This window comes from Genypterus blacodes, unplaced genomic scaffold, assembly GCF_046128005.1.
Source record: "Genypterus blacodes isolate CSIRO-AG114 ecotype Tasmania unplaced genomic scaffold, CSIRO-AGI_Gbla_v1 ptg000077l_1, whole genome shotgun sequence".
NCBI classification, from domain to species: domain Eukaryota; kingdom Metazoa; phylum Chordata; class Actinopteri; order Ophidiiformes; family Ophidiidae; genus Genypterus; species Genypterus blacodes.
The window spans coordinates 439,330-466,505 of NW_027466886.1; the positions used below are offsets into that span (position 1 = coordinate 439,330).

The 27,176-nt window shown below is 44.1% G+C and overlaps 1 protein-coding gene across 2 annotated transcripts in view; it reads right to left on the reverse strand.

Moving 5' to 3' along the window:
- Window positions 1-27,176, reverse strand: part of arhgap24 (Rho GTPase activating protein 24) — a 51,289-nt gene that overhangs the window by 2,501 nt on the left and 21,612 nt on the right. Inside the window, exons 1-7 of one of the 2 annotated variants that reach the window (XM_076158409.1) lie at window positions 13,856-14,074; window positions 6,750-6,872; window positions 3,165-3,372; window positions 2,084-2,216; window positions 1,656-1,729; window positions 1,447-1,568; window positions 90-1,284 (exon numbers count right to left, since the gene is read on the reverse strand). In XM_076158409.1, the coding sequence (XP_076014524.1) occupies window positions 90-1,284; window positions 1,447-1,568; window positions 1,656-1,729; window positions 2,084-2,216; window positions 3,165-3,372; window positions 6,750-6,872; window positions 13,856-13,928 (1,928 nt within the window). In that variant the 5' untranslated portion in view covers window positions 13,929-14,074. Of the gene's footprint in view, window positions 1-89; window positions 1,285-1,446; window positions 1,569-1,655; window positions 1,730-2,083; window positions 2,217-3,164; window positions 3,373-6,749; window positions 6,873-13,855; window positions 14,075-27,176 lie in introns of those variants that run through there. The other variant, XM_076158408.1, reaches the window with a different exon arrangement.

Sequence of the window (27,176 nt, forward strand, 5' to 3'; positions counted from 1 at the left end):
AGCAAGTATCAGAAATTGTGCTCAAAATAACAGATTATACAGATCTGAACATCCCTCCACTGTGATTTAAACGTTTGGGACATGCTTACCTCTTTATCCGGGCTTCATACTCGGCCTTCTGCTTGTGCATCTCCTGCTTCAGGCTGGCCACTAAGCTGTGCAGAGCGCTGTGGTTTCCCGGCCCGTTATTGACGGTGAATCCGTCGCTGTTACCGCTGCTGCTGGTGCCCCGACTGCTGCTCCCAGCTCCATCTCCTCCTCTGTCTCCGCTGTTATTCCTGCCCTCCCCCTCTCCGCCTTCACCGGGCTTCGGGGGCTCGTTGTCTTGGCTGCGTCCGTCCAGATCTTCGTAGTGACCCCCATAGAAGTCTTGTTCGGGGCAGGTGGTGGTGGAGGATCGGCAGGAGGTGGAGTTGTCTGGGAGGGAGATTTCACAGGAGGAAGTGGACCAGGTGGCGCTGTCCACGCTTTGCTTGTCCTCACAGCTGCTGCTCAGACACGTGGTGGTGGTGGTCACCTGGTTCTGCTGCTGCAGGTTCTGGTGGTTTAACTGCACGTTGTCATAGGTGGATAGGCGGTTCTGATTTGACGGTTGATCCCCGTTGGAGCAATCACGTGTTTTGTTGTCCCGTAATGTGACACAGCCGTTTGGCACCCAAAGACCGTTTCTGCCGTTAATGCTGCCCGTGACCATGTCAGTGCTAGAGATGCCCATTCGCACGACCCCGGTCCCGTTCCCTCCGGTGTTGCTCCCACTTGTCACACTGGTGCCCATTTTTGTGCTGGACCCCTTGAGCGCCCCCTGCCGGCGCATTTGCATGCTACCACCTACTGGCAAAGTCTGCCTTTTTTCTTGGTGTGGGTCTGAGGAAGGCGAGGAGCTGAAGGAACCGTTTGTAACGATGCCGCTGCCTTTACTGAAGGCCGGGTTCTTTTTCACAGTCAGCGGCGGACTGCGACTAATGTCAAAGCGTCCCATGACGCCGTTCCGAGGACTCGCCGATCGCGGTGAGCCGCTGTTGTCGACGTGTTGGCGGTGGGAGGGAGACTCCGGCGCTTCCCAAACGCACTGCCGGGTTACAGGTGTGTTGTTGTTGTTCTCGGCGTTCTTGTTTTGTCCGACCGATGTGACGGCGGCGGTGCCCGAGTTCACTTGTCGCCTCGGTAAATCAATGTTGTTGTTGTTGACGAGCTCTAGCGTCACTGGGCTGTCCTCATCTGGAGGGAACAGCACATCGTGGCGGCCGATGAAAACAGCCATGAGCTGCTGGACCAGAACAGTACCTGACAACAGGAACGCACAACATATGACCTTTAACCTCTCGTTTCCGCATTGACTAAAACAGTGGTTCCCAAACTCTTTGTTTCACGCCCCCCTTTTTTAGATCAGAAGTTTTTCGGTAAAACATTCATGCATTGGACAACATGTCTATTTTGACTACCCACCTTCCATTATCGCAACAGGATCCTCAACCTTCGGCCTCAAGATATTCGGCCCAAAGACGGTGGCCAAGTTCTGGACACTCATTTTATTCACCCCTGAATATGACTGGACTTCATCTAGAAATCTGGGAAACATGAAATATGTTTGATCAACCTTTCACCTAAAAAGTCACAATTTTGCAATGGTGTCTTCTTTAAATGTCCCATGATACCTGCAGATGTACTTGAGAAGGTTGTAGTTCACCGGAGGAAGACTCTCCACAAGCTTTTTTAACTCCTTCATACCCTGTAGACAGAGAGGACATGTTCTACTACCGTTAATCCCTTTTGTCAGCAGTAATCACTACTTGACAGCACAGCTCTAAGCCACGAGTTAAGCCTTAAGAGATATTTACAGGTTTGCGCTCGCAAACACATGTGGCGATGTGACAGAACATGCATGTGTGGAGAGGAGGCAGACACTTCTGAAGCAAAATCGTGCCTTCTGGTGTGACATAAATCCAATTTAGATAGTGGAAATAAAGCACAATAGAGACAATGTCCTCTAGGAACAGCGAGAATGGATGACCGGGCAGTGAGAGGCCAGCTTCAGGCCACAGTGCGTGAATGTGGAGGATTGATGTGATGTGAGAGCCATTACCACTTCATCATCCTTGCCAAGGAGCTTGGTGCAGGCCAGGAACTCCTCATACTTAAGAAAGGGGATGACAGGCTCGGGCAGCTCTCGGAGATAAAGCTTCAGGAGGGACGCGACGGTGTGGACGTCCGTGTTGCTGTCGGAAAAACGAGACAGACGTAAGACAGGAATAGAAGGATCAAAGATAGATGTCACAGTGGCAACAACAGACAGCAAATCACTTGAGGAGCACAAGTGTAACAGCATCAGCAGTAGTTAATGTTAATGTGCATTTCCTACTTAGACAAAAACTACTTAAATATCAAAATAAAACTACACATATTAAGCCTCAAGTGAAAGAGTCCAGCCATTACGGTAAGAAGATAATTGACGATAAAATAGAAGAGCGCAGACAAGCAGACTAAGCAGACGTCTACATGAGGAAAGACGTGTTGAGGGAATGCAGCTGACACGACTGTGGCACCCATGGGTGTCATCCCATGTGCTGATATTTCTGATGTACAGCCTGGATCCCGACGGTCCCACGTACCGGCTTTATTTATGGCGGATGGGGTGAGAGAGGGTGTCGGGGAGAAGGTTGGAGGGAGCGGATTCCATCACTTGTGTGTCATCCTGAGTTATGGATCAAGGTGGTCACATTACAAACAGCTCTACTGTACAGCTGACAGCCACATCTACTGTACCTATCAGCAGGAGATGGAACCTGCAGGTGGTTTTAAGATTTATGTGATGGATGATTTTTTATATTGTGGAGAATCTGGGGCTCGATCGTTCCCCTCCCAGCTGAGTGTCGTACAAATCTGACCCTCCGTGATTAAATGAAACGTGTTTGATTCATGTGACTGAAACAAGTCCAACACAACACATGTGTCCTACATATACAATTGTTTTCACTCTACTATAACTAATGGTCTAAAGGTCAAAACATGCATCTAAATCCACAAATATTCACTGCATTGGTCCTCATGCTGCTTAAGTGGACATTAAAAGAAGAATCTGGTAGGATTATTAAGACTATTTGAGCATTCATCTGACAGAAAAGAGCTTTGAACCTTCAACTTTGAGGGGCCTCCTGTTTCCCTACCAGTCAAAAGAGGGTTTCTCTCCACAGTCGAAGGCGTCCTGCAGCTCTTTGACCAGGTTGGCCTGCCCGGGCAGCCTGAACAGACCCTCCTCCCGAAGACCCCACTGCCGGATGAAGTCGGCGCACTGCTCCACCAGCATGGGCGCCAGCTTGTTCCCAAAGCGCCGCTCGTACCGTACCGTCTCCTCCAGCTTCTGGCCGAAGATCCCTGAAACACAGATCGAGGTGATTGATGGTGGTGTGCGATTGGAAAACGACATTGGCGATAGTGGTTTGAATGCGGTGAGCAACATGGAGGCAACAATGCGGCTCAATTTCCTCCATTCCATAGAATTGGTTCTAATTTGTCATCTAGATTCTTTGGGGGTATTTACTTTGAAAATCAAATCATTTTCAAAAATTACTTTCAATATTGTTATGAAAAGAGTGACAGGGGCATTTATCTAAGAATTACAGTGCTGCCTAGCTTAAAGCACATCAAAGTTTCTTGCTTCAGTTGCAATGAAGTTGGCCAGACAATCCACTCCCACACACACACACACATACACACAAAGCCGAGAGTCTGATGATCAAATCTTTCACTTCCTGCTGAGCACCTCTGGCCTTTTGTCTGAGTCAGTGGCAGCAGAAAAAAAAGGCTGATTTCCATTTAGCAGCCGTCTCATGTGGACGCAACACAAGAGGGGATTAAGGCAGCCTTCCTGAGAGATTTGGATCTGCATACTTTTCCGGTCTCCAGATACAGACAGAGGCCGCTCACACCCATACACACACATACAGTACACACACACGTGGTGCGATATGGTGACTGAATTAGACTGAGCTTGATGGAATCCTAATGCTTCGGATTTGTTAAATAAATTTCATTTTCATTATTTTGGTACTTAACACTGACATGACAACATCGGGTACAAGTGTGTGAATGCATCGCAGTAATTCAGAATGTAGCTCCTGTAGTGATTGTGAAAATCCCTCTAACATATTTTCATTAGATGTAAGTGGTTGTTCCTCCGCTAATGGAATCTGGGTTTTGTTGCCGTACTCACCGCTGTTACAGCTGATGCAACGTTTCAGCTTCCACAGGAGACGTCTATTAATAAATTGATGATAAGACGAGCCGCTGCCAGAGGCGCAGAACTTCGGCTGTCTGTACTCGAGCATTTTACAGAACCCGGCTCAGGCTTTTACAGTGTCTATAGGTCAGAGGTCATGCATCAATGCGGCTCCAGGTAAGTCATTGTGTCTCCGTCTCCAACTCTCAGACAAATGTTCTGAATGTTTTTATCTTCCTAAAAGAGTCTTAGGTGACCAAAACAGCAATCAACTCGTAAATTTCCAAAGTGTCCAGTTACCAAAGGGATCAGAGTTACAAAAAAGCTGTGTTGAACAAAGGAATAACAAAACATCCATATGTGCGCCCTCAGCCGCACAACCAGAACAAAGGAGGAGAAAAGCCAGAGCAGCTCGATGGAAACAAGGTCGTCCCTCCAGACATTCTGGTCATGAGTCTCTGAATGTTTTCCCGGGTCACATGTGAGCTCCGTGTGCGGACCAGCTTATGAAGTGTGTTTGCATGCGTATGCGTGTGTGTGAGAATGTAAGTGTGTGTGTATATACAGTATGTGTGTGTGAGATTTGATCATCACACTCACACACACACACACACACACACACACACACACACACACACACACACACACACACACACACACACACACACACACACACACACACACACACACACACACACACACACACACACACACACACACACACACACACACACACACACACACACACACACACACACACACACACACACACACACACACACACACACACAGGTTGTCTCATATTATATATTGATGGAGAAAATATGGAGAAAAATCTGGTTAAATCAGAAAGAAATCTGCTGTATTTTCTGCAGATAGAAGGAATTATTTCATGAAGGAAGAAAAAGACAGATGTAAAGTTAGAAACTGAGGAAGATGTGATACATAATCCAGCCGTAACAGCATTAAAAGCTGATCTGAGAGCCTGTTAAGACTCTCCAGTACTTAAAATTAGAGGAGCGTTTCGCCAGATTTGACCTTTGCACTGGCTCACAACATGTTACAGTTACATTCTGAAGAACACAGAACACTAGAACCTCTTGTAAGCAGGTTTTAGCCATTAAAACCAGGATCCATCATGCTTTCAGGGTATAAATTGAGTCTCCCTGTCTTGCCTTACCTGAGCTACAAAGCCAGGGGTGCTCTGACCTCTGCTGAAGTAGACATGATGAGGAAACATGACAAGAAAGGGAGCGTTTCAGTGTGAGAGCACAGCTGCAGAGCACAGAGCGGCTCTGTGTTCGGAGCACAGAGGTCGATGACGTTGCCTGACTGTCACGGCTGCACCTGGACACCTGTTCAATAAGTCTCCATGGATTTTTTTAGAAGTGCTTCTAATGAGTTCAGGCTCATCTCAGTTTTCATCCAAGATCTAATTTTAGTTTAACAGTTTAACAGATGTGGCACTTCATCTAACTGGACAATACATATAACTACAATACACTAACAAACCAAATGTTCACTTTAAAAGAATACATCTATGACTAAAGTTTACTCAACAATATATTTTTTGCATTTAAAGATCAGTCTAGAAAATCTATACAAAAATGTTTTTAAAAAAAGTAAATAAATTGATATTACCATCAAAAATATCTCCAAAGATCCAGATGAAGAGGCCGCAGTGACACATTTCTCAATGGTCTGGTCTCAATCACTCCTTTGTCCAACTCTTACACCAAACTGAATGATCACATCCAGCTGACCAACAAATAAACAAAAAACATCCCAGCAAACATTTCGGGGCTCTAAGCGACAAACACAGGGGGGCCCAGTGATCCGGAGCCTCCAGCAACTGAAGAGGAGCCCAAAAAATGTATCACACTTTCGGGACACCAAGCAGCCAATGCGCTCTTAGTTTATTTCTGCTGTTACTGCAAAATGTGAAAGGCTGGAGTGTGTGTGTGTGTGTGTGAGAGAGAGAGAGAGAGAGAGAGAGAGAGAGACGTGTGTGTGTGTGAGCGCGCCGCTCCAACATGGAGCCACCTATCGTGTGGCATCTTTAACAAATGGCTCGTCCTTTTGAAGAGCAGTCAACTGCAATAGACATCAAACTCTGCGCTCTGAAAACAGAGGGGGCCAGCGCGGCCTCAGTCTATTCACTGTGACCCCGAGCTGCTCTGCACCAGAGCTCTGCTCGTGCATGATGCAGCCCAACGCCAGCCAGTGCAGCAGGAGACACAGGAAGTCAGACATAAAAACATAATGATACAGTTAAATCCAAACATCCGGGACCATTCTAGAGGTCCATATTACTGTAATACAACGTCTGTGGGTACAACTGGTTGGATGCAACAACTGGTTGGATGCAACCAGACGGCGGTAAACATGCAGGTAAAAGTGACTTTAGTGTAAAAGAAGGACTTTTACACTATTGGGTACTTCTGGGGATTGTTCAAAGGCACGTGGTAAGAGACGGTGGCGAGATGCATCACCAGCATTCCGTTAATCAATCAGATGTTGCCTGTGTACTGACCTCCACCAAAGGGTGCCCATATGACCCTGCGTATGGTTTTCACCCAATCCTCCATGTCATTCTGGGTGCTGGCCATAAGCAAGTAGGTCTCATGGTTGGCTGTCATCCGCTCTCTGTCTCCCCCTGTTAATAGTGTGAGAAAGACAAAATATAGATTAGTAATATACAAGAGACCATAATTCTGATTGTAAAGACAAGCCAAATCCAGGTCAGATCAGATTTGATAGATACGTGTTGTGAATTCCAGCATAAAACACTGTACATGTAAAAATTGCCTCTTTGTTCACTCTCAATAAAGTTTATGAGACTGGAAACCTTTCAAACGCTTCAGGCGTACCTCCCAGCAGTCTGACCTCCTGACACAGAACACATCAATGACTTTAAAAGTCCTCGGATGATCTGATAATTGACTTGAACCTCACCCAGTCGTGATGCGTCTCTATAAATGTGGCGACTTCACACGCAGTCACACCCTTTCAACTCGCCTGTAGCCACAAATAAACAATTAAGGTTTAAATCTGAGGGCAGAAGTTTGAGGCTCGCCTATCCTGCTCAGGTTTATGGGTAATGGCCACAGATACTCTGCTGTCATCTGAAACCAGAAGGACCCCAGTGCAAGACCTGAACCCGATTCAACCAAACACAAAATCTGGCAGCAATGACACTGTGCTCTGTATTACCATGACAACAGATCCATTTGCACAGCAGCAGTTTCAGTCCAATTTAAATGAACGAAACCAAACCTGGCCTTTTCACACAGATGCACCTCGTCTGCACCACGGGATGAGACGAGCTATTAGGGGAAATTGCTCTGTGACACAACAGCTGAATTATGCATGACGCTCAGTTTGACAAAGCACCAGGGATCCTCATCCAGACTTCTCACTGATGAGGTTTGCTCGTCAATGTTGAATCGTATTTATAGATGTCAGACTGGATAAGTGTTCCCATTCAATACACCAAACCTCAAAAGGAACTCAAGAAAAGTGGCATATTCTCATTTAACCTGCACTGTGCACCTTTGGTCTGGGCTGTTTGGTTGGCTAGGTGGAGGTGTTGATAATGATGACGGTGATGACATATTGGATATTTTTCTTGCCGATGATAGAAAATATGGAGTTAACAAGCAGAATTCTGACCTAAAATTCAAAATCACAATTGATAATAATACATTTACACCATTAAGTTGAATTGGAGATCCTGTCACATCACATTTTAACTGGTGTGCAGTAAAAATGATTTCATATAATATCGGTTGAAACAACGCATGAATTGCTGTTGTGGTCTAATATTCAGAGACCACAGGACTGACAGTTATATTTGGAAGCAAACCCTGACAGTGTGATTGATGCCCCCCTGTCAGTCTTGATGAGCTCTCATTAGCAGGCTGCAGATGCCAGTGTTTGTCCTGTGTGGCATGCAACATGTTCAGAATGTTTATTCACCGAACCCTTCACAAACACTGCCAGGGTAAACTCTGTGACCGCGACGGACCTCATTACTGCCATGTGGCCCGGTGTCATCGACGGAGAATGCCGGCTCGGGGAAGGTGTTCCAGATGGAGTTTCACTGCACATGAATGGTAATCAGTGCTGCTTTCAACAGGTAAAACTAACACTTTTACTGATATAACAGATGAATACTGGAATTGAAGTTGAACCTGATTGATATACCTTGTTGTGATAGTTGTGTTTTTCACAGGCAACTTGTTTTTGTCTTAAACTTGCAGAGGATGATGACAGATTGGGAGAAATGATCACAATCACTGCTTTTCTCACTGTATGTACAAATCCCGTCCAGTAATTCACATAAATAGAACATGATAGAGAATAACACTTTAACAAAATAAATTCTTCATTGACACTAATTATATTCGTGAAAATGTTGCCACAAATAGGGAATTTCCCCAGATTTTATTTAAACACAAATTAGGCTGCACTCAATGCTGGCGACATCACAATGTTAACATCACGAGTCTGGCAAAGTTCAAAGGGTCAGAGTTTGATATTGATATCATTAAAAAAGCTCTGGGTGACAGGTGATCGATGACTTTACATGGCTTCCGGTTCTAAATATCAGCACAACAGGCTCGATCGATCCATCCATGTTGATCCGAGTCCAAGAAACAACTCCTACATATTGAAGAAGCTCAGCGCAGATCCTCATCCAGTGATTAGTCCCTACCCAATATTGACTTCCACTGAGAGCTCGCGTTAATTAGGCGACACCCCCACATGGACGAGACACAATCGATCAACTTTGTCTGATCGCCGGATCAATGGCGACAATTAGAGCCACCGCCTGCCATTAGCTTTGAATATGCGAGGAAACACACGTGTGCTCAGTAAACCCTCTAATTAAATCCCCCTAATATTAGGATAATAACTCTAATCTATATGCACTCATGACTAAAATCCTCACACACAGACATCTCTCCCTCCCTCTTACACTCACACACACCGCTATCCGCTCTTTCGTTTTCCAACTATCGACCCGAGAAGCGCAACATATTTTCTTTCCGGTAACGCCGTTTGTCAACAACAATAAGCACAACAACAACAACAACAACAACAAGTAAATGATGCACTGACCGGTGGGGCTGCAGGTCACTTGTGATCGCACATGTGCGTGTGTCTGTAGCGGCTGAAGCCCCCGTCGCTCCGGATACACTCCGCCCGCAAAAAAAGCACTCACGTCAGGGATCAACCCACAGACCTCCGTCTACACACCGGATCGCACAACAGGGAGAGCCGTGTGTGTATGTGTGTATGTGTGTAAGTGTGTGTGCCAGTGAGGTAGAGGGAGAGAGAGAGCGACTATCACTGCCGGCTGAAGCCTTTTTTGTGGATTTGGGCAGTACTTCAAAATGGGCACCTAACCCCACCCTTTGCAGTTAAGGGCAAGCATTTTTGTTTTCTATTTAGGCATAAATTGGATTATAAATGCAACAAGAGACCTCAATATGTACTTTTGCCCTCATCTGCATTGCTACTTTCTTTTAAGTTTCTTACATAAGATAACAAAAAAAAAATTTGGGTTGCAGAAGATCAGTGAACCTGAGTCCAACTGGGTCTAGAATATGACTTGATGCATTTCTGATATTATAATTACGAATGACAACAACACGACACTACTGTGCAGAAAATGATTGCTGACAACATCAGTTCCCCCCTGCAGAGCTGATTAATACTGTTATACAACTTCATTTGATATATTTGCTTGTTTTACTTGTTAACAGTGTTAAATTAAATATGCAATCTACAAATGTATCAAACAACATCTAACTCCAAATGAACCAACTGTAGAAAGTGTGAACATCAAAACACGACACAAGATAGGAAAAGTTTGAGAAATAGTAGACGTACAAGCTAATGAGGAAAAAGGGTCAACTTATCCATGACAGCGATATCAGTGTTTCGCAGTTCTTGAAAGACAGAAACAGTGGGAATTTTCCAGTCAGCTGGGGAAGCTTCCCGTCTGTTTAGCTACAACTGGCTTCTCAGTTTTCCGTGCAGTGGCAGGTGCAGGCTATTTTTGCACTGATTTATTAGTCTGTGCATGGGAAACGTACCTTATTTAACACGTCTAGTTTGTAGAATTCCCAAGATTGAGATAATATTAGATAATACATTGCAACAACATTTCATAGCAACTCATGTCTGATACTTCTGGAAAATTTGTCTCGGAAATAGATGAATAATTAATTATGCCCTTGTTTTGCTTGTTTTAAGATTTGGAGATTTTGGAGAAGATTGACACACAAAATGAGCCAACAAGAGGATTAAAAAACACTAGTAACCATGACTACATGCTCACACCCACAGCAGCAGACATTCCTGGCATGTCCTGCTGTCTGTGAGTAGCTCCTCCATTTTACTCCTGAAGATCTGGATTACACAGTTGGTGAAAGCTTAATACTGCTCAGCACTGACTCAACCCCTCAGAGGAACAACTGTTGAACTGCTGAAGAGCAGCGTTTGGCAAATCAAAAGGACATGTTTGTAACGCCGGAGCATCATCGCCGAGCTTGAGTAATAAGGGAAACCTCTGACTCGTACACTTGAGAGGGAAAGTCACAACCCGGATCCACGGTGACACCGATTTGTCACACGGGGAGAGCGTCGGCGCGGAAAGACATTGACATTCCGCGCCGTTCCTGTATCTTTATATAAATGGTCGTCCTGTGTCATGTGGAAACTGGTTCTCACAAATACTTTTCCATCAGCGTCTCCACCCTGACAACAATATTTGCCTTAATTGTCATGCAAACTATTTCCCGTTTGTTCCTGTCCAGTGCTTTTTGTCCACATTTAAACACGACCCGCCTTGAACAGTGTGCCTGCTCCCATCACTCCCACAGAAAGATAGCATTTCCTCCACTAATCAGCTGTTAAACAAGCATGCGCCAGGATTATATGGCATTCCGCGCCCATTACCGCACAGTCCCGTTCCTCCTGCCATTTCCCGTTGACGCTGTCCCCCACAGTGGCTGATTTGGACAACAACAAGAAGGGTGAGATGTCAAACACACTTCAGAAATGGATAACTTCCTGTACAGAGCCCTGGACTGTGTTATGCACCAGGTCAGAAACCTCCATGCGAGACGCGTGTCCAACACGTCTTGTCTCGTGACATGGAGGGACGTTTCCTTCCAAAAAGTCACTTCAATAACAAAACTACATTATGAAAAGCTAAAATACATATATTTGAACAATCAAGGTCTATTATTACATGCAAATATTGTCGTAAATGTCAACTGAGGTTGATACGTAAATATAAGTGATACTTCAAGCAGCACTAAATTACTTTTGAAGTGCCCCATTGTTGTGTAATTGTAACTGCATCCATGTCGTCAGCGTTTCTGTCATGGCACCAGTTTGTTTACATCATCAAGAAATCAGACCGGTCAATTCCAAACTAATACAATCTATCATTACTCTGCTATATACTGTAAGTGTTTATATAAAGGTCAGACAGTTACATACTTTTAAAGACTCAAGTAATTTATATGAAAAATGACCTTAAGTCTACAAGCAGCAGTTGAATGAGCCTGTGTTAATAGATTTGTGCTGCAGTATCTTATATGTAGCAAAAGCTGCTAGTCCAGATTATCGACTATTGACTAATGTTCTGGATGCTAATGGCAGCGGTTGAAGAGGGAACCTTCGCCCCGGTCACAACCTCCATGCATCCCCACATACCTCCACATTGTCCTCTATGAAGGAAAGGTCGATCAATGATTTGACCACAGGTTAAAACCACAACGGATAAAAGTGGAGCCAGATTCCTGGGAAGAGCAAATATTAGCCTTTCGCTCCCCTGCAACTTTCACAGCTATCAAGATATTGGTCACCAAATGTAATCTCTTGCACATAATAACATTTAGATTACAGGTTGTGTTGACACCTGTGGGAAAATGATATTCTTCAGTGCCTTTAGGTGTTATTCTCTATCAGCCCCATCTCAAAGCACTTACAGTGTGACTGGCACTGTGTCTCAAAAGGGGGGAAAGAGCCCCCTTGATTGCCTCCTCTGAAACAAGAACGTTCCTGGCAGGAGTTCACCGCCTGAGACAGTGGAGGATCTTCACGTTCTACCTGAAGAGACAACCGTGACAGCTGTCACTGTTCCCCTGATTCGCCGCGCTCTCGGCACAATGCCACAAAAGTTTTACACTCGGCAGTGAGGTGAACTCGTGTCAACTTTGCAGAAACACACCGTCCTTTACATCTTAGAAGATTGAATCTTATAAAGACATTCGGTGAATACAAACTTGATAACAAATGTCCGCAAAATAAGGATTGTATTCTGGTTTGTCTCTGCTCTGTGGGTGAGCTACCTCCTCCTTCCTCCTCATTCACTTCCCAGACACGATTCCCATTCCCACGTTCGGTCTTCCTACAGTGCACAGGATATATCCAGCCACGTGTTCTCGGCCACATTGTCTTGTGTGCTTTCCGTGGACTTCCTGATGAAATCCACAGCTTGTTGTCAGTTTCCCCCTGTTTTTGTGTGTCCTTATGTCCTTCCACATGCTTACAAGCTTCCATGTTTCCTTCCTCCTTTGTTTAAGTTCTTCAGGTTCTAGTAAAGCTCCTAAGTGTTTTTTTTTAAACCTAAATTTTAGTTTGCTACTGACAACCAGGCAGTTTTCATCTTCTCTAATGAATGGCAACTCTGTGTGTGTGTGTCTTAATTACCAAATTTGTTATACCTTCTAACTATTCATTCCAGTTGTGACCACTGGCTCTAATAAGGGGCCAGACTGTCCAACCTGGTCTTTAACTAATGGCTCCAAACAGGTGAGAGAAAACAAAGGACCCCACAGTGCAGTAATTGCCCACAAATACCTGAAGCCTTCTTCTCTGACCTGAATCTGCAACTCTATGAGTTTTATCCAGATAAAACACCCTTTTTTTGTTAGATATGAATGTGAAAGAGAATATTTGGGAGACACACTCTGGAAATGTTAACTTCTTCCAGACTTTGATAGCTCTGCTTGCCAAGTATGAAGGAAGCAGGTGCCAGAAAACAATACAGACGCTGGCTCACCTTGTTTAGCTTTACATGACTAAAAAGTGTGGGGGGGGATGCATCACACAGTGTCTTCTCTCCTCTGTACAGATGGCATGAGCGCTCTTGTTTGCATGCAAGCAGGGACAAGTTGAGATTCAATATTGTGTCTAATGATAGTCTTTGAACTTCTCAGAAGTACACACATCATAAATACCTCCAGCAGTACAGGAAGTCACACGCTTACATTCATTGCTTATTTACAACAGTGGAAAGTGACACAAGGACAAACATCTGCATCTCAAGGGAAACGCTTGATTGTTGATGAGGAGAGATGGAATGAAATCTGCCACAATTATTTTCTAATAATAGATTCTGTACGGTTCATTCATACGACACAATCTAACTACAAAGTACAACTTTTGCAAACAAGCTGTCAAGTATGTCTCCCTATTGAAGAAAAGTTCTGTGTATGTCTCTAGAATGTGTGTGTGTGTGTGTGTGTGTGTGTGTGCGTGTGTGTTACAGTAGACAGCAGAGCACTGAAAGCTGAAAATAGTCAAACAATACATGCAGTTACTTATCATTGTTACCTTGGTGTGAGGACAGTAAATCGGATAATCCGTACTGTGGTAAAGTGTGAACTGCCTGGTGAACTACCTCCATGCTTCCTCCGCTCGCCTACCTCTGGCAACCCAGAAAACAAGCTTCCAGAATGGGATACAAAACTCCTGGACGCCGGGGGGGTTAACGTGAGGACGGGAGCTCCCGACTCTGGGAGTTTTTTTGGCCCGGCTCAGAATGAGTGAGAGAGCACAGCTGAGAGGGTGAGAAAGAGAAAGGGAAGGAGGGGAGCTGAGAGTTTAGAGAGGGGGTTGGGGAATACACACACCCACTCGCACACACCCACGCGCACAAACACACATAGTTCTCTTTAACCACTGTAATGGGAACAATAGGCAGATCTCTCCGTCTAAGGGCTTGGCTTTACAAAAAGCTGGTTCCACACTAGGGTCGCGACCCTCATAAGCAAACGTGGCATCACCCATTCACACCGCAATGCTTTGTTAACATCTTCAGCCAGAGACTGTCAGCTAATAAACACGACAAACAATCAAAGCCTAATGATAACAGCCTGTGGCATTTAGAGCGACATAATGAAATCAGGCTTTTGTGTGATAATTTAAACTTTAATACTTCATGAATAATAGTTTTTATGAGAAGCGAAAACATTTCTACTATTAAGCTATCAGCAAGTGACAATGAAATGAATCAAAATCATGCTACGGCTTGCATTTTGCAATTTTCATGATGAAATGAGAACTTAAAATGTGGAAAATATAGCTTTGTCTCATCCAAAGGGCTTCGCTGTTATTCATCATTTATCATGTTGCACAAATACAACACAGTGTAATCGGGCACCATGTGTAGATTTAGCTCCTGTGTCTATCTCCCTAGTGTATCGATCCTGGGGGGCGTCCAGTTTCACTAAAACCTCCTCCCCACCCCCCGGTGTCACGGTGGTCCTCGCATGTCAATAGACACAATCAGAGGGCAGACGCCAAAACATTCTCCTCCACCTGAATCCCCACAGACAATGTCTAGCAGGGAACACAGACTCCATAGAGTTTCTCTAGCTATCTGTTACCATCTGATGCTGAAAGAGTAACATAGAGAGTAGGAATGGTTTAGGTCAAAGGGGACTAAGTTTGTTTGGCTCTAATGTCCCTCTCAGGCCCCCGTAGGGAAGTAGGTAATCATGACATCAGATAACGGAGAACAATGCCCGGGTCCAACTCTCTTTTCTCCTCCTTTGTTTGGCGCTGACAGGCAAACATGATACTTGGCGTGCTTGAGCTCTGCAGCCAGAAATGTTGTGTTGTGCAGAAATAGGAAGGTGTGCCACGACGTCGCAGGGATTAGACATGAACAGAAACGTGTCTTACCTAAAACCCAAGCATGCCCACCACGTTTGGTTTCAGTAGACAAATTCATTCATGAGATACAGCAATGAAGAATTAGAATTTTACGTAAAGAATGAGCCACGCCCACTCAACTTTGGAAGACAATTATAGCAGAAAAAGGTACAACTCAGTCTAGTTTGGTGTTGAGTCATTTGGACCCAAGGAATAAGACACAAAAGTAGGGATTACAGCGCCACCATTAGGCCATTCAAACCACCATCTTAATGGATTCTCCTCTGCATCCTGTCCAACCTGCCCACCAAGCTACATTGAAATCTGTAGATAACTTTTAAATATTCTAGCAACCAAACAAACCCAACCTTATTATGATTAACTAACAAATTGATTGAACTAGTAATTCAGTTACCAGATATTCCTCCCGAAAATGTGAAATGTCCTGCATTCGTCAAAGGCAGCTCTTCTACATTTTGAGTAAGCAGAGATGTAATGAGCTGTCATGAAGACAGTTAGAGCGTCAGTGGGTCAGTCAGTGCAGAGAGCCCAATGTTCTGATTTCATGCCAACTAAATGAAGAGCTATGTGTGTGTGTCCTGCCAAGGCCGCCGTAAATATATCATGATGCAAGGGGAGTCGTTTTCAACTTCAGGAAAAGGAAACGAGGCTCAGACTTAACAGAGCTTAACAGTGCACAGAGCTCGTGCTGGAAAAACAAGCTGAGGTGATATTATAAGGAGGGGACGATTTAAAGGATCATACCGCTACATCTGCAATTCTGTTTAATTCACTGATATAATCCACAGAGTTAACATGATATCTGCTTTTATTTAGGTTTAAGTTACATAATCTCTAAATGGTAATGGAGCTGAGTGCAGGATCTCAAACCTGCCAGCGTGGTGGATTAAGGTCTCACGGGAATCTCGAGCTAAGAAAGTTCTTAGGCAAGACATTTGCTTTAAGAATTCCAATTAAAAATATGTTTTTTGGAAAACAGCTGGTGGAATTCAACATTTATAGCAAAATGAAAACTTGGTGCACCTTTAACTCCAGCCAAAACGAACATTTGTAAAAAATAAAAAAAATAAAAAACTCATTGAAGGTCTCAGCCGTACCCAGAAACCACAAACGTTCCGTGCAGACTCCAGATTCATTCCAGAGATCACTAAACGATGTATCAGACACACTCTGAGGTTCATCGACGTGCCTAAATCCTTAGGAGGGAACCATTTACACCAATGACAGCTCCGCCAGATACTGACTAGGGATTAATGATCCATTAAAATGTTAGGAGCTCTTAGTTTTAGTGAGGCCTGGCAGCTGTTGTCACTTACACACTTGTGTGCAACGTTAGGAGACTAAACACGACATCACTGATAGCAGCAGGCTTATTACACATCAAGAGGAAGCTTCTGTAATGCTCAAGTGTCTCTACAGGAGCCCTGCAAAGGGAATCTGACACGGATTTCACAACCTAATATTAGGTTTGACACCAATTTCACAGTATATTTGCATCATATACTGTACTTGCCTTGTTGAGTAAGATTAAATAGCATATACAATATATACAAATACAGCCAGACGCATTTACTTTACATTGTTGGTAGCGATAAGGTTTGACTCTGTTTGAGTGTTTGTATATTCAGCTTTGTGCGCCTGTGTGTATCTTTGTGTATGTTCATGGGGAAGTATGTTGTTATCCTTATGGTTACATAAACATATCTGACAATGACAGATTGCCAAATTGACATGTTCATGATACACTCATGGCCTTGGGACTGTAAATCTGGACCGTCTGCAGGCCAGGAATTCATACTAGTGCACCCAGTGATCCAAACTAATTACATTGTTTGAAAATAGTTTTAAATACAGGATGTTTTCAGTGCTAAAGACCATACGCATTCAGAAACACACACACACACACACACACACACACACACAGTTGAGCCTCTTTTTCCTTGCAAATCATCCGCATTGACCTCTATGCGTATGAATGTGTGAAGATAAAAAATTCCATTACTGAACACGTTGCAAAGAGCAGATTTAGACAAACCTCCTCACAGTCATATCAGGACGCAAACATCCCTTTATCTACCCCATACACTTCTGAAGCAAGGAGCAGACTTTGCAAAGTACCCGTTACTCTCCTTGCTAATACCGTCTAATATCACCTTTCAGCACTGGTGAGGGCTTCAGGGCAGAGGCACACCTGCACTCCCCCCCAACAGCCAAAATTGTCATGTTGAGTCAGTCTGGCCTATGGAAAGCCCTTTGAACCTTTCAGACAGGGTTATAGAAACCTGACTTTTTTTGTGTGTGAACAACACCTGGCATACATCTTCAAAAAGACAGCTGACAACAAAGGATGCAATAATGAAATGGGAAAGGCTCCAGCTTTAATCAAGGTATAAAAGCTCAATATGCTATCAAAACCTCTGACCTGAGAGATGCAAACAATGAAAAATAAAAAATGCTGACGACTGGGTATGAAAGAAAAGGCTACTCCTGAGTTTCCTTCACCTTGATGTAATTTCTTTATGAAAATTAATTCATTCTGGCTATGTGAAGAAACATAAATCAACATTTTCATTTGGTAGATTGCTGCAGGAGATTGAGGGACCTGTCAAAGGTGGATATTACAGTGATAGAAAGTACAGATAATGCCTACAAGCATCAATCATCAGCCTGTATGAACCTTTCCCACCAGGTTCATATTTGCACGTAATGACTGACAAGGTGGTATATGGAGCATGAAAGATCATTTTTAGGGCACAAATATGGAATGTGCTGATGGTCAGTGAGCATAAGCACCCCCTTTTTGTCTTGCTGCCCATATGTTCAGACAGCTTAATGGAGACTGTCCGTCAACTTTGGCAAGATGAATGTGTTTTCATTTATCCGTCGCAGCCGTTATGTCTCTGCTGCTGCTCAACATCCGTGTTGTTCTCCCTAACAAAGATGGACACAGCAGCTTGAGGGCTGCAGTGCAGAGGCAAGGAAAATGGGTGATGATCTGAGTGGAGAGGCAGAGAAACGCTGACAATGAGGTTGTGTGTGTGTGTGTGTGTGTGTGTGTGTGTGTGTGTGGTTGGGTAGGTGGTGTTGAGCGTGTTGTGGTGTTTGTGCCTCGAAACCACATTATATTCCACTATTTCATACATTCTACCTGGTTTGTATGTTGAAAATAAAAACTTCCTCTCTTAATGCTTCATTCATAACCCTGTGGTTCGATACACAGCTTGCCAGGTTGAGAAAAATCAATTTGACTCTCTCACCATCCAATAAGCCATCAGTTCTGCAGTTATGAATGTTAGTAAAAAATAATCAATCTGCGGTTACAAATATTCTAATAAGTCGCTATTGCATTGAGAGATCCATTCTAAAAGACAAAGTACAGATCAAACATGGCAACATAAACATCACTCTTATTCATGAGAATTGGTTATCAATAGATGGACACAAACCATTTATTATCTCTTGATAAAGTCATTATCATTATCAGTTATTATTGTTAGTCACGTTTTGTAGGCTGTCTTATTGTTTGATCACCTTTCAAAGTAAAAGCACTTTCCATCTATTAGTCACTCAGATCGCCATTTAGAAGACAAAACTGCCCGTAGCATTCAGAGGTGTCAGTGTGGCCCCCATCTCACCCTGTGACCTCCACTACATTCACTGACACCAACACTGCAGAGTCATAGAGATGCTGGACTGAAATTAGGAATCATCCATCAGTTGTTTTTTATCAGTTCTCCTACTCGCATGTTATTGCTTCTCTTCTCTTTTCTCACCATTTCCACTTCTCCTGACCACCCTGTCTTCCCCTCATTGCTCCTCTTCCTCGTGCTTCGCAAATGCCTTCATCAGGATGGATTTACAAGCAGCCTGGGAGCCATGAATTCAGCAGTCCGTTCTGCTATCTGCCTCAAGGATCCACGCAGAGTGAAATCTAACCTAGCATTGAGGATGAATGATTTTGACTTACTACTATGGCAATGCAATGCGATAAAGAGCTTTGGCGTTTGTAGTTATATAACACCTGTAATGTCTCTAATGGTTAAATCATGCATATTTACTGTCACATAGCAATTAAGCGTGTTGTATATGTTAAGGACTAAACATTGATACATTTGATCATTTTGGGAGTCATTTGTATGCATGAGTGTCAAACTAAATTATGTTTAAATATCTTGAAAAGTGCCAAACATATTGCAACTTTAACTTTGACTTATTTTGTAGAATTCTGGAAAAATCCAATGCAATTTTACAATGCAATAAATGAAAGTCAATCACATTGTCACCATTGATTGAAGGGGCTGCTATCAATGGTGCTACTAAACAAATGAGGTCAGTGCAGATGAAATATTTTTGTTTTGTCAGCAAACAAATATTATTTAATTATACAAGTATTCTCCAGGAATATTGTGCAAAGCAGGGACTTGACTCCTTTCTTGCAGAAAAAGCTCCGGGGTCAGGAGCATCGTAAACTCTTCGTCTGACATCACAGCTGCAATAAAACTTATCTATGAACTGTAACTTTGTAACACAGATTTGCCGACATGATAAACCCCCAGGAAACATTCTGGAAAACTGTTGCACTCCAGCTACAAGCGGCTCTGCGCCTCTAGTTTAAGATTAGACTGGCTGCCTGAGAAACCCAAACACCCGAAGCTGAACTGACGAAACCCAATAAAATCCCCGCCGCTGCAATGAAACCTAAGCCCAAACCAAACACAAAGCTGTTAGTATTTACTGCTGTTATGTAAAGACACAGACCTGGGTTGGAGTTGAGATCCATGGGGAGCAGATGAAGACTCGCCCCCTCCTCCAATGTTGCCGCTGACCAGAGACACCCCGGTGCCACTTCTTCATCCGTCCCTGTCCTACGCCATGGATCACCTTCTCTCTCTCTGTCACAGCTTAATCACACACTACTATCCTTCCTATTCTCCCCCTTCTTCCTTTACTTCTCCACCTCCTCCTGTAATTCTTTCACTTCATCCGGGTAGTCAAAGTGGGTCAGTGCAACACACCGATCAGTGATGTCATAGTGAGGCAGGTAATCTGTTTGCCTCCCTATCAAAAATTCCGTCCTGTACTTTTACTCTGATGTGCCGAGCGAATGGAGGAATCATATTTGTCAGACACGCAGGAGAGAAGGAGTTCGACTGAGACAACAAGCCGAAAGGCAAGATGGTGCGTCTGCTCCCCTCTGTAGGAAGTGAGAGAGGTGGAGTTGGGGGGCTGGTGGGGGCCATCGTAAATCACCCGGGCCCTCCCCAAAGTGGAGACCTGTAAATCTGGCGAGCAAAGAGCGGGCACTTGGCCAAATGACTCATCCACAGTGCTCTATAAATACAGCCGTGCAGGGACGGCGAGGCAGCTACCGGAGGCCATGAAGCCCTGAGACGCTGGGGTCTCTCTCTCTCAGCTCACTCACTGAGGAGGGTCTTTTATAACCTTCTTATCGTTTTTCAATCTCACTCAGACCTACAGGCTAACCACATTTTGCTGGATGCCATCTAACTGCATGGGCAGCGGAACCCGGGCGAGGACGTTAATTACTGATAATACCTGTTGAATTCCAGCGGAGAGGACAAAGGAATGGGAGTAAGGAGACGTGTCCAAATATTTATTCAGAAGTGAAATCAGTTTACATACCGATGTGTCTGAACATTCAAGTCAAGTATGCACGCACTGCCGTCTAGCAGCAGTAGCAGCAGCACCTTCGGGGGGGAAACACAGAGGCCAACACACTGTAGGTCCTGACAAAGACCTGGCCCGACCTGGTACATGGTGTGGGGCAGGAGGTTACGGACGGGAGTTAGGGTGGGAGGCTGATGGAGTAGACCGGTATGTGACATGTCACATACCGATCCCCTCCATAAGGCTGTTACGTAAGCATCTGGGCTTCCTGTCCTGTCCCTCTCTCTACGGTCTGAGACTTGGCACGCTTGCAGGACTCTGCGCTTAGCTCTGGCTAGATCTCTTCCAGAAGATCTCACCTATCATTTGTCATAACCAGACTCGGCCCAGACTGGAATGCTCCTCATGGAGAGTGAAGCTGATATTTCCAACTGCATCCAGTCTCATACAGAAGGTATGCAGTGTATGGCTCTGACATTCGGAATTCCTGTCTCTGGCTCTTCTTGCATCAGGAAGACATTCAGTCATACGTGGACAGACACTGGCCGTGTAATCCTGCATTTTGAAGCATGTGCCCACTCATCATGAGAGTTATCACCGCGGGGAAAGGTGACAGACTTTGAATTTGCGATGGTTGGGATGCAATATGAGGGTAAAATTGTTGCAGAGGAATTTCACTATTTGTACTATTCAATACCACTGTGCGTCAGAGGATGTGGACATTCTTCGAGTAAAAAGACATCTTGCAGGGCTTAGAATGTCTGATTTGGACTTTTGTGGTGTTCTTTGTTTAGGACTACCAAAGGGAACTTTTGTCTTTTCTGCTTTGGCTATAATTGGCTCAAACATCACATGGGTCGCCTCAACCACATTGGAAAGCCTTTTTCTACAACTGAATTCATTCTGCACCCCCTGCTGGCAGGGTGTAGCAGGCGTAGAGACATGCTCAGCAGCCTGATCGTAGAACCAGTCACATCTTTTCTGTGGCTACAACATCACATAAAATACCGGATCTCTCCTTTACACCACCACGTCTGCTCATCCTACACTCTCTCTCCCTCACTGACATTGTTACTGTGTCTCTCTCTCTCTTTCTCTCACTCTCTCTCTCTCTCTCTCTCTCTCTCTCTCTCTCTCTCTCTCTCTCTCTCTCTTTCCATTTATTGGTCGATCAATCATGGGCTTGTGAGAAATGAGCGTCATCAACTGGCTGTCATCCACCTCTTATAAACACAAACTGAGCTCAGTGTGGTCAGACGGAAACATACGAGAACTGTAAGTGGCCCGATTGTTGAAGACACGGAGAACATACTGTGTAAAGCTATCAATCATACACACGTCTGCTCCCAGATGATAAAGTAAGGCCATTTTTCACACTTCAGGATAAGTGAATTCAAATATCTGTAAGGGGGTAAAATATTGGCGCTTTGATGGAGGATGGGATTAAAATCTTGTCTCAGCTAATCTCTGCCTCGATGTTAACTTTCTAACTACCCCAGCCGCCACTGCCAAAGAAATGGAACTCAGACCTTCTCCAATCTCTCGCCAGTCACGCTCTGCAACATTTCCACCCCTGCCAGCAACATACCGTATATCCTTCTCCTTCTGGGACGCTAAATGGTTTTTATAGAGAACACCTTAAACATATGCTCCACAGCCTCACCAATGCTTCACAGCTGCAGCCTTTTCCGCCCTGCCAATACCTCCCGGCTGAGTAAGGAGTCGTCCAAGGATTCCTATTTTAGCTCCAATTCGCTCCTATTCTTTTTCCACAGAGTCGACCGATCAGATTTTGGGGGGAAACAGCTAACTTTTGACTACAACTCTTATCTTCTTGAGTGAAAAATGAACTAAACAGAGACAATACAGGAGAAATCAGGTGCATCCAGTTCAGATAAAGTGCAGAGTTATACACAATACAACCTTTTTGAATGTCTGATGGCTCTTGTTGCTTGTATGCGGTGATACTGCTTTCATCTGTGTCCTGAGATAAAGAGTCGTTGATTTCTTCTCGCAACCGACCGAAATGATGGCCGACGCCTCAAAAAACGAGACCCAGTCGTATAAACTAAATAAATCTTCTGTAAACTCAGCACAGCATAGTTGTAAATATCGTGTTTTATCATTTCAGATGACACCAAGCTGCATATGAAATGAAATGTCACAAACTAATGCACACACATTCCTCACCTAAGATTCTACGAGGGACAAAAGTCACTCATGGAGCCAAAACCACTGATGTTAGAAATAGAACTATACGATCTCATTAAATACTTTTGATGGAGTAAAAACAATATTGCATCTGAATCTGCCAGTGTTTTATGAAAGAATATGCTTTCTGAGGATTCATTTGTCTTAAAATTTCCCCCAAATAATCAATCACTATTAATATTAGATGATTTATTATTATGATTTGTAACATGCGTTTGAATTACCACCTTAGGAATAGATGAATCAGGAAGCATTGCCGCTGCTTTACACTTCTATAAAATACTGAAGGTGACAGGCAATGAATACTAATGCAGACATATAAAGCATTCCAATGTACCGCAAGAATTTCAGGAGCGTTCTTAAACATTCCTCTCACTTCTTGAATAAGATCCCTGTGTGTGTGTGTGTCTGTGTGTGTGTGTGTCTAAGTGTGTGTGTGTGTGTGTGTGTGTGTGTGTGTGTGTGTGTGTGTGCACGTGTGTGTGTGTGCGTGTGTGCGTGCGTGTGTGAGGTAGTCTTTGTCATTCGTGGTAATGCTGGACACTTAAGGCCACAAATTGAGATACGAAGCAAAGCAGCAGCAAGCGATTTCAATCTCAGAAACCCCACATATGAGAAATGTCAACAACAGCCACAGAGCCTCCAGGAAGCCACTCTGTATGCTTTGGTGCAGGTTTGTGTGGGAAAGCAATTTTGACCTTTTGGGAAATATCATCATAAGAAACGGACGGATCTGATGGATCTTATTCCTGCTTTGGCACGCTTCATAATTTCCACCAAAGAAATATCTATGAAATCAATCCCCCGAGCTTTCCCTCCTAATTCATTCTTCGATATTGTTGCTCCTGCTAGTCATGTGATTTATGAGGCATTTGATGCTGTGATGGCAGCTACATTGAACCTCCAATTAAATCAATATATCAAAACATGGAGTGAGCGAGACAAGAGGTCTGCTTGTGTCAGGTCAATTTGGTCAAACTTACGTATGGATTGTAAATATATCTCAGTTCTGACAGTGGAGCGAGGGAGGAGGTGTGTGTGTGTGTGTGTCTGTGTGTGTGTGTGTGTGTGTGTGTGTGTGGGTGTGTGTGTGAAGGGGGAATAGAACGCCTTTAATTTCTCTCAGAAAGGCGTTCAATATCTGTGAATTAGAGCCGCAGATTCAGTTTGCGAGGCTTTTGTGGGATTAAAAGGGCCCGGGGGTCTTTGAGGCGCCGTGTTAACGTTGAGGCCATCATCATATTTTAGCACAGTGGAGCCACAGGGGGTTGAATATGAAAGTGTATGAATGAACCGCTGGACATTAATCTACTTTTATAATCCAGTGTAAATTTTATGAATGTTCAGTGTAAGATTTCTAAATTTCTCTCTCTCTCTCACACGCGCGCTATCCATGACTAATGTCACATGGGGGTCGATTTTAAAGCCTCCATACATCCACGACACTGAAATGTCAGCACTCCAGATTAATATGCAATCCCCGTCGCTCTTCTAGGGCTTCCTTAAACCTAACCACTAGTGGAGGCAGAGGCTCATAAACTCTGGGTTCGAAATACATGTTTGGGTTATTTAAAGCCCCCTGCTGGTTATGGGATGTTTTATTCATTTCATGCATTCATCATTACATCACCGGGGTTCAAACATTACGGCTCACATGTTTTTTTCCGCAGTAAAATTCCCCGATAGCTCAGCTTATTCTGTTGCACTTAGAATTGCATATCCATCATCACCCTCCTTTTATACTGGCATTAGTCTGACATTCAGTCATTATGCCGCGGTAAGAGGTCTAACATAGGACTAAATACGCTGACTGACAATATTGATCCACATTTTCATAATCCAAATCATATTGATAAGGACGTGTGAGTGTTTCTCTGCAGTCTGATTTGCTGTCACCCTGCTTGCTTTAGAGACCTGTGGCGCCATGACATCATCCCAAATCATTACAGGTGAGCTGAGCATTGTAAAATAATTGTGGAAGCTGAACTGGTGCTCAGCGTGATAACTTAAAGTGACATTTGAGGTTTATTTGATGTTCATAAATGAATTGGTAAACCGGTTCACAGGATGTTGCCCAATACTGTAATGACTTAAACGTACCACAAGGAGGCACTATCCCCATATTTTAAACAGGGCCTCTGGGGGTTATTGACTGTACAGTTCACTGCAGCTCAAACTTAAACTGAGGAAATGCCTGTAAAGCTTTAAACAATAAGCTCCAGCCAAACACAATCTTTGATGGAGATGCTCGGCCGGGCTTTGCTGTGTAAACAACAGTTATGCTGGTGGGAGATTCCACCTGCCGGGTGCGATGTGATCCCCTGCTCGCAATGGCAGTGGTCGCCTTCAGGGGAAGAGTGTGGATACATTCCCATAATTTAGATGCAGCAGCTTGCTGTGGCCTGACCGGTGAGTGGCTTCACCGAGCCAGGGAGAAAGTAAGAAAGAGAGAGAGAGAAAGAGAGAGAGAGAGAGCAAAAACCTGAGCCTGAGGCAAAGAAAGTGTGCCATCCTCAACTCGTTTTGAAAGCCCACATGCCTAAGCCTTTTGGAGCAGAGTGTCTCCATCTAAAGCAGAGCGAGGACTGTTTACTTCACTGAATTTTACCTCAATCATATTCTGACAGTGTTCGCAAATGAATTGAGTACTTGAAGTCTCTTTCATTGACAGTGCCTCTGATTGTGCACGGAGCAAAATCATAATGAGAACTGCCCTGAAATGTTACGATACGACCCAGAAGCACGCAACACATCTGTTATGCTGGAAACGATTCAAAATTCAACGTGTTCGTGCCTCAAAGCTCAGATCGCCTCAGCCCAGAGCTGTTGGAACAGAGCTGTATTCCGATCATATCTGTCATTCTTGGGAGGATTCACGACGTCTGATAAGCTTCAGTGACAGAATCTTCTGATATCTATTCCAGATAGATGGATTAAAAGCAGAAAGTTGCCCACGCTACAACTTATTTCCCTGCAAACCCTCAAGAAATGGCATCAAAGGTTTTGCAATCTATTTTAAACTGAATTATTTAACGGCGTGATCTATAACGTGAATGAAACAAAACCCCACAGCGCTTGAATCCTCGCCAACTCCCAAATTGATTTATCTCTCTTTTAATGCAAGGCGCAACAAATAGATGTAAGTTTGCTCGCGTTTTGCTTCACCGCTGGAAGAAACAAAAGTCCTATAGATTGTTGTTTTCATGCATTTTTTCCGTCTCAGCCTCTGCAAGCTCACACATGTTCCAACATGTGTCGGCGTGATGGAAAGAGACATCAACCGGGGCTTACAGTCTCGGTTTGGAGGAGCAAAACAAAAGCCCCAGTGTGTCTGTACCTGCATGTATCTGCCAGACAGTTCCAATAGAGATACACTGTATGTGATTCCAGTCTAAACATTAAAGGCCATGTGGCACAGCTGCGTTGCAAAGGAGCCGTCTTCCTTTTCCCTTTTTTGTTTCACTCTCACTTCCTCATTTCGCCATTTTTTGCATGTTTGCCACCAGTCATCCAGATATAGCGGCGCGTAATGACAAAAAAATAGCTGGAGTTTGGCAAAGAATAATGGAGAGTGTGAACGTGTGAACGTGTGAGGTTCAGGGTGAGAGAAATAAGCGGCACAGAGCGAAAAGCTTAAGACAATAAGCATACAAAAAGCCATGTTCTCTGCAACTTTGACAGCTTTTCATGAGGGAAGTGAGACTTTACTGGAGGAGCTGAATGAATCTGGGTTGTGTGTTAACCCGGACGCAGAATTTCCATCTTTCCCAGTGCAGCAGATGTCCTGATGTCCAAACCTCTAAAAAACAAAGGAGGACTGTGTACAACTCTGACTTGCACTTGCCGTTCAGTCCCCCCTCCCTTGACACATACACACACACGCACACACACACTTCTTCATCACTTCCCGTCTCCCGTCTAGCCAAACGGGCCCAGATGGCTTGGGCTTTTGCTTTCACTACTGTCTATGTGCTTGTGTTCAAAGTGCAGGGGCCGCATTTAGACCAGTGGAATCTATGCGTTGTGTTTTCCTCCAATTTGCTCTCTTAGGCGTCTTTATTTACGTCCTCATAAGCCGCGGCCTTGTTTTCCGCAGTGCATGACACACAGAATGAGGAAACCAGTTTGCTATTAGCAG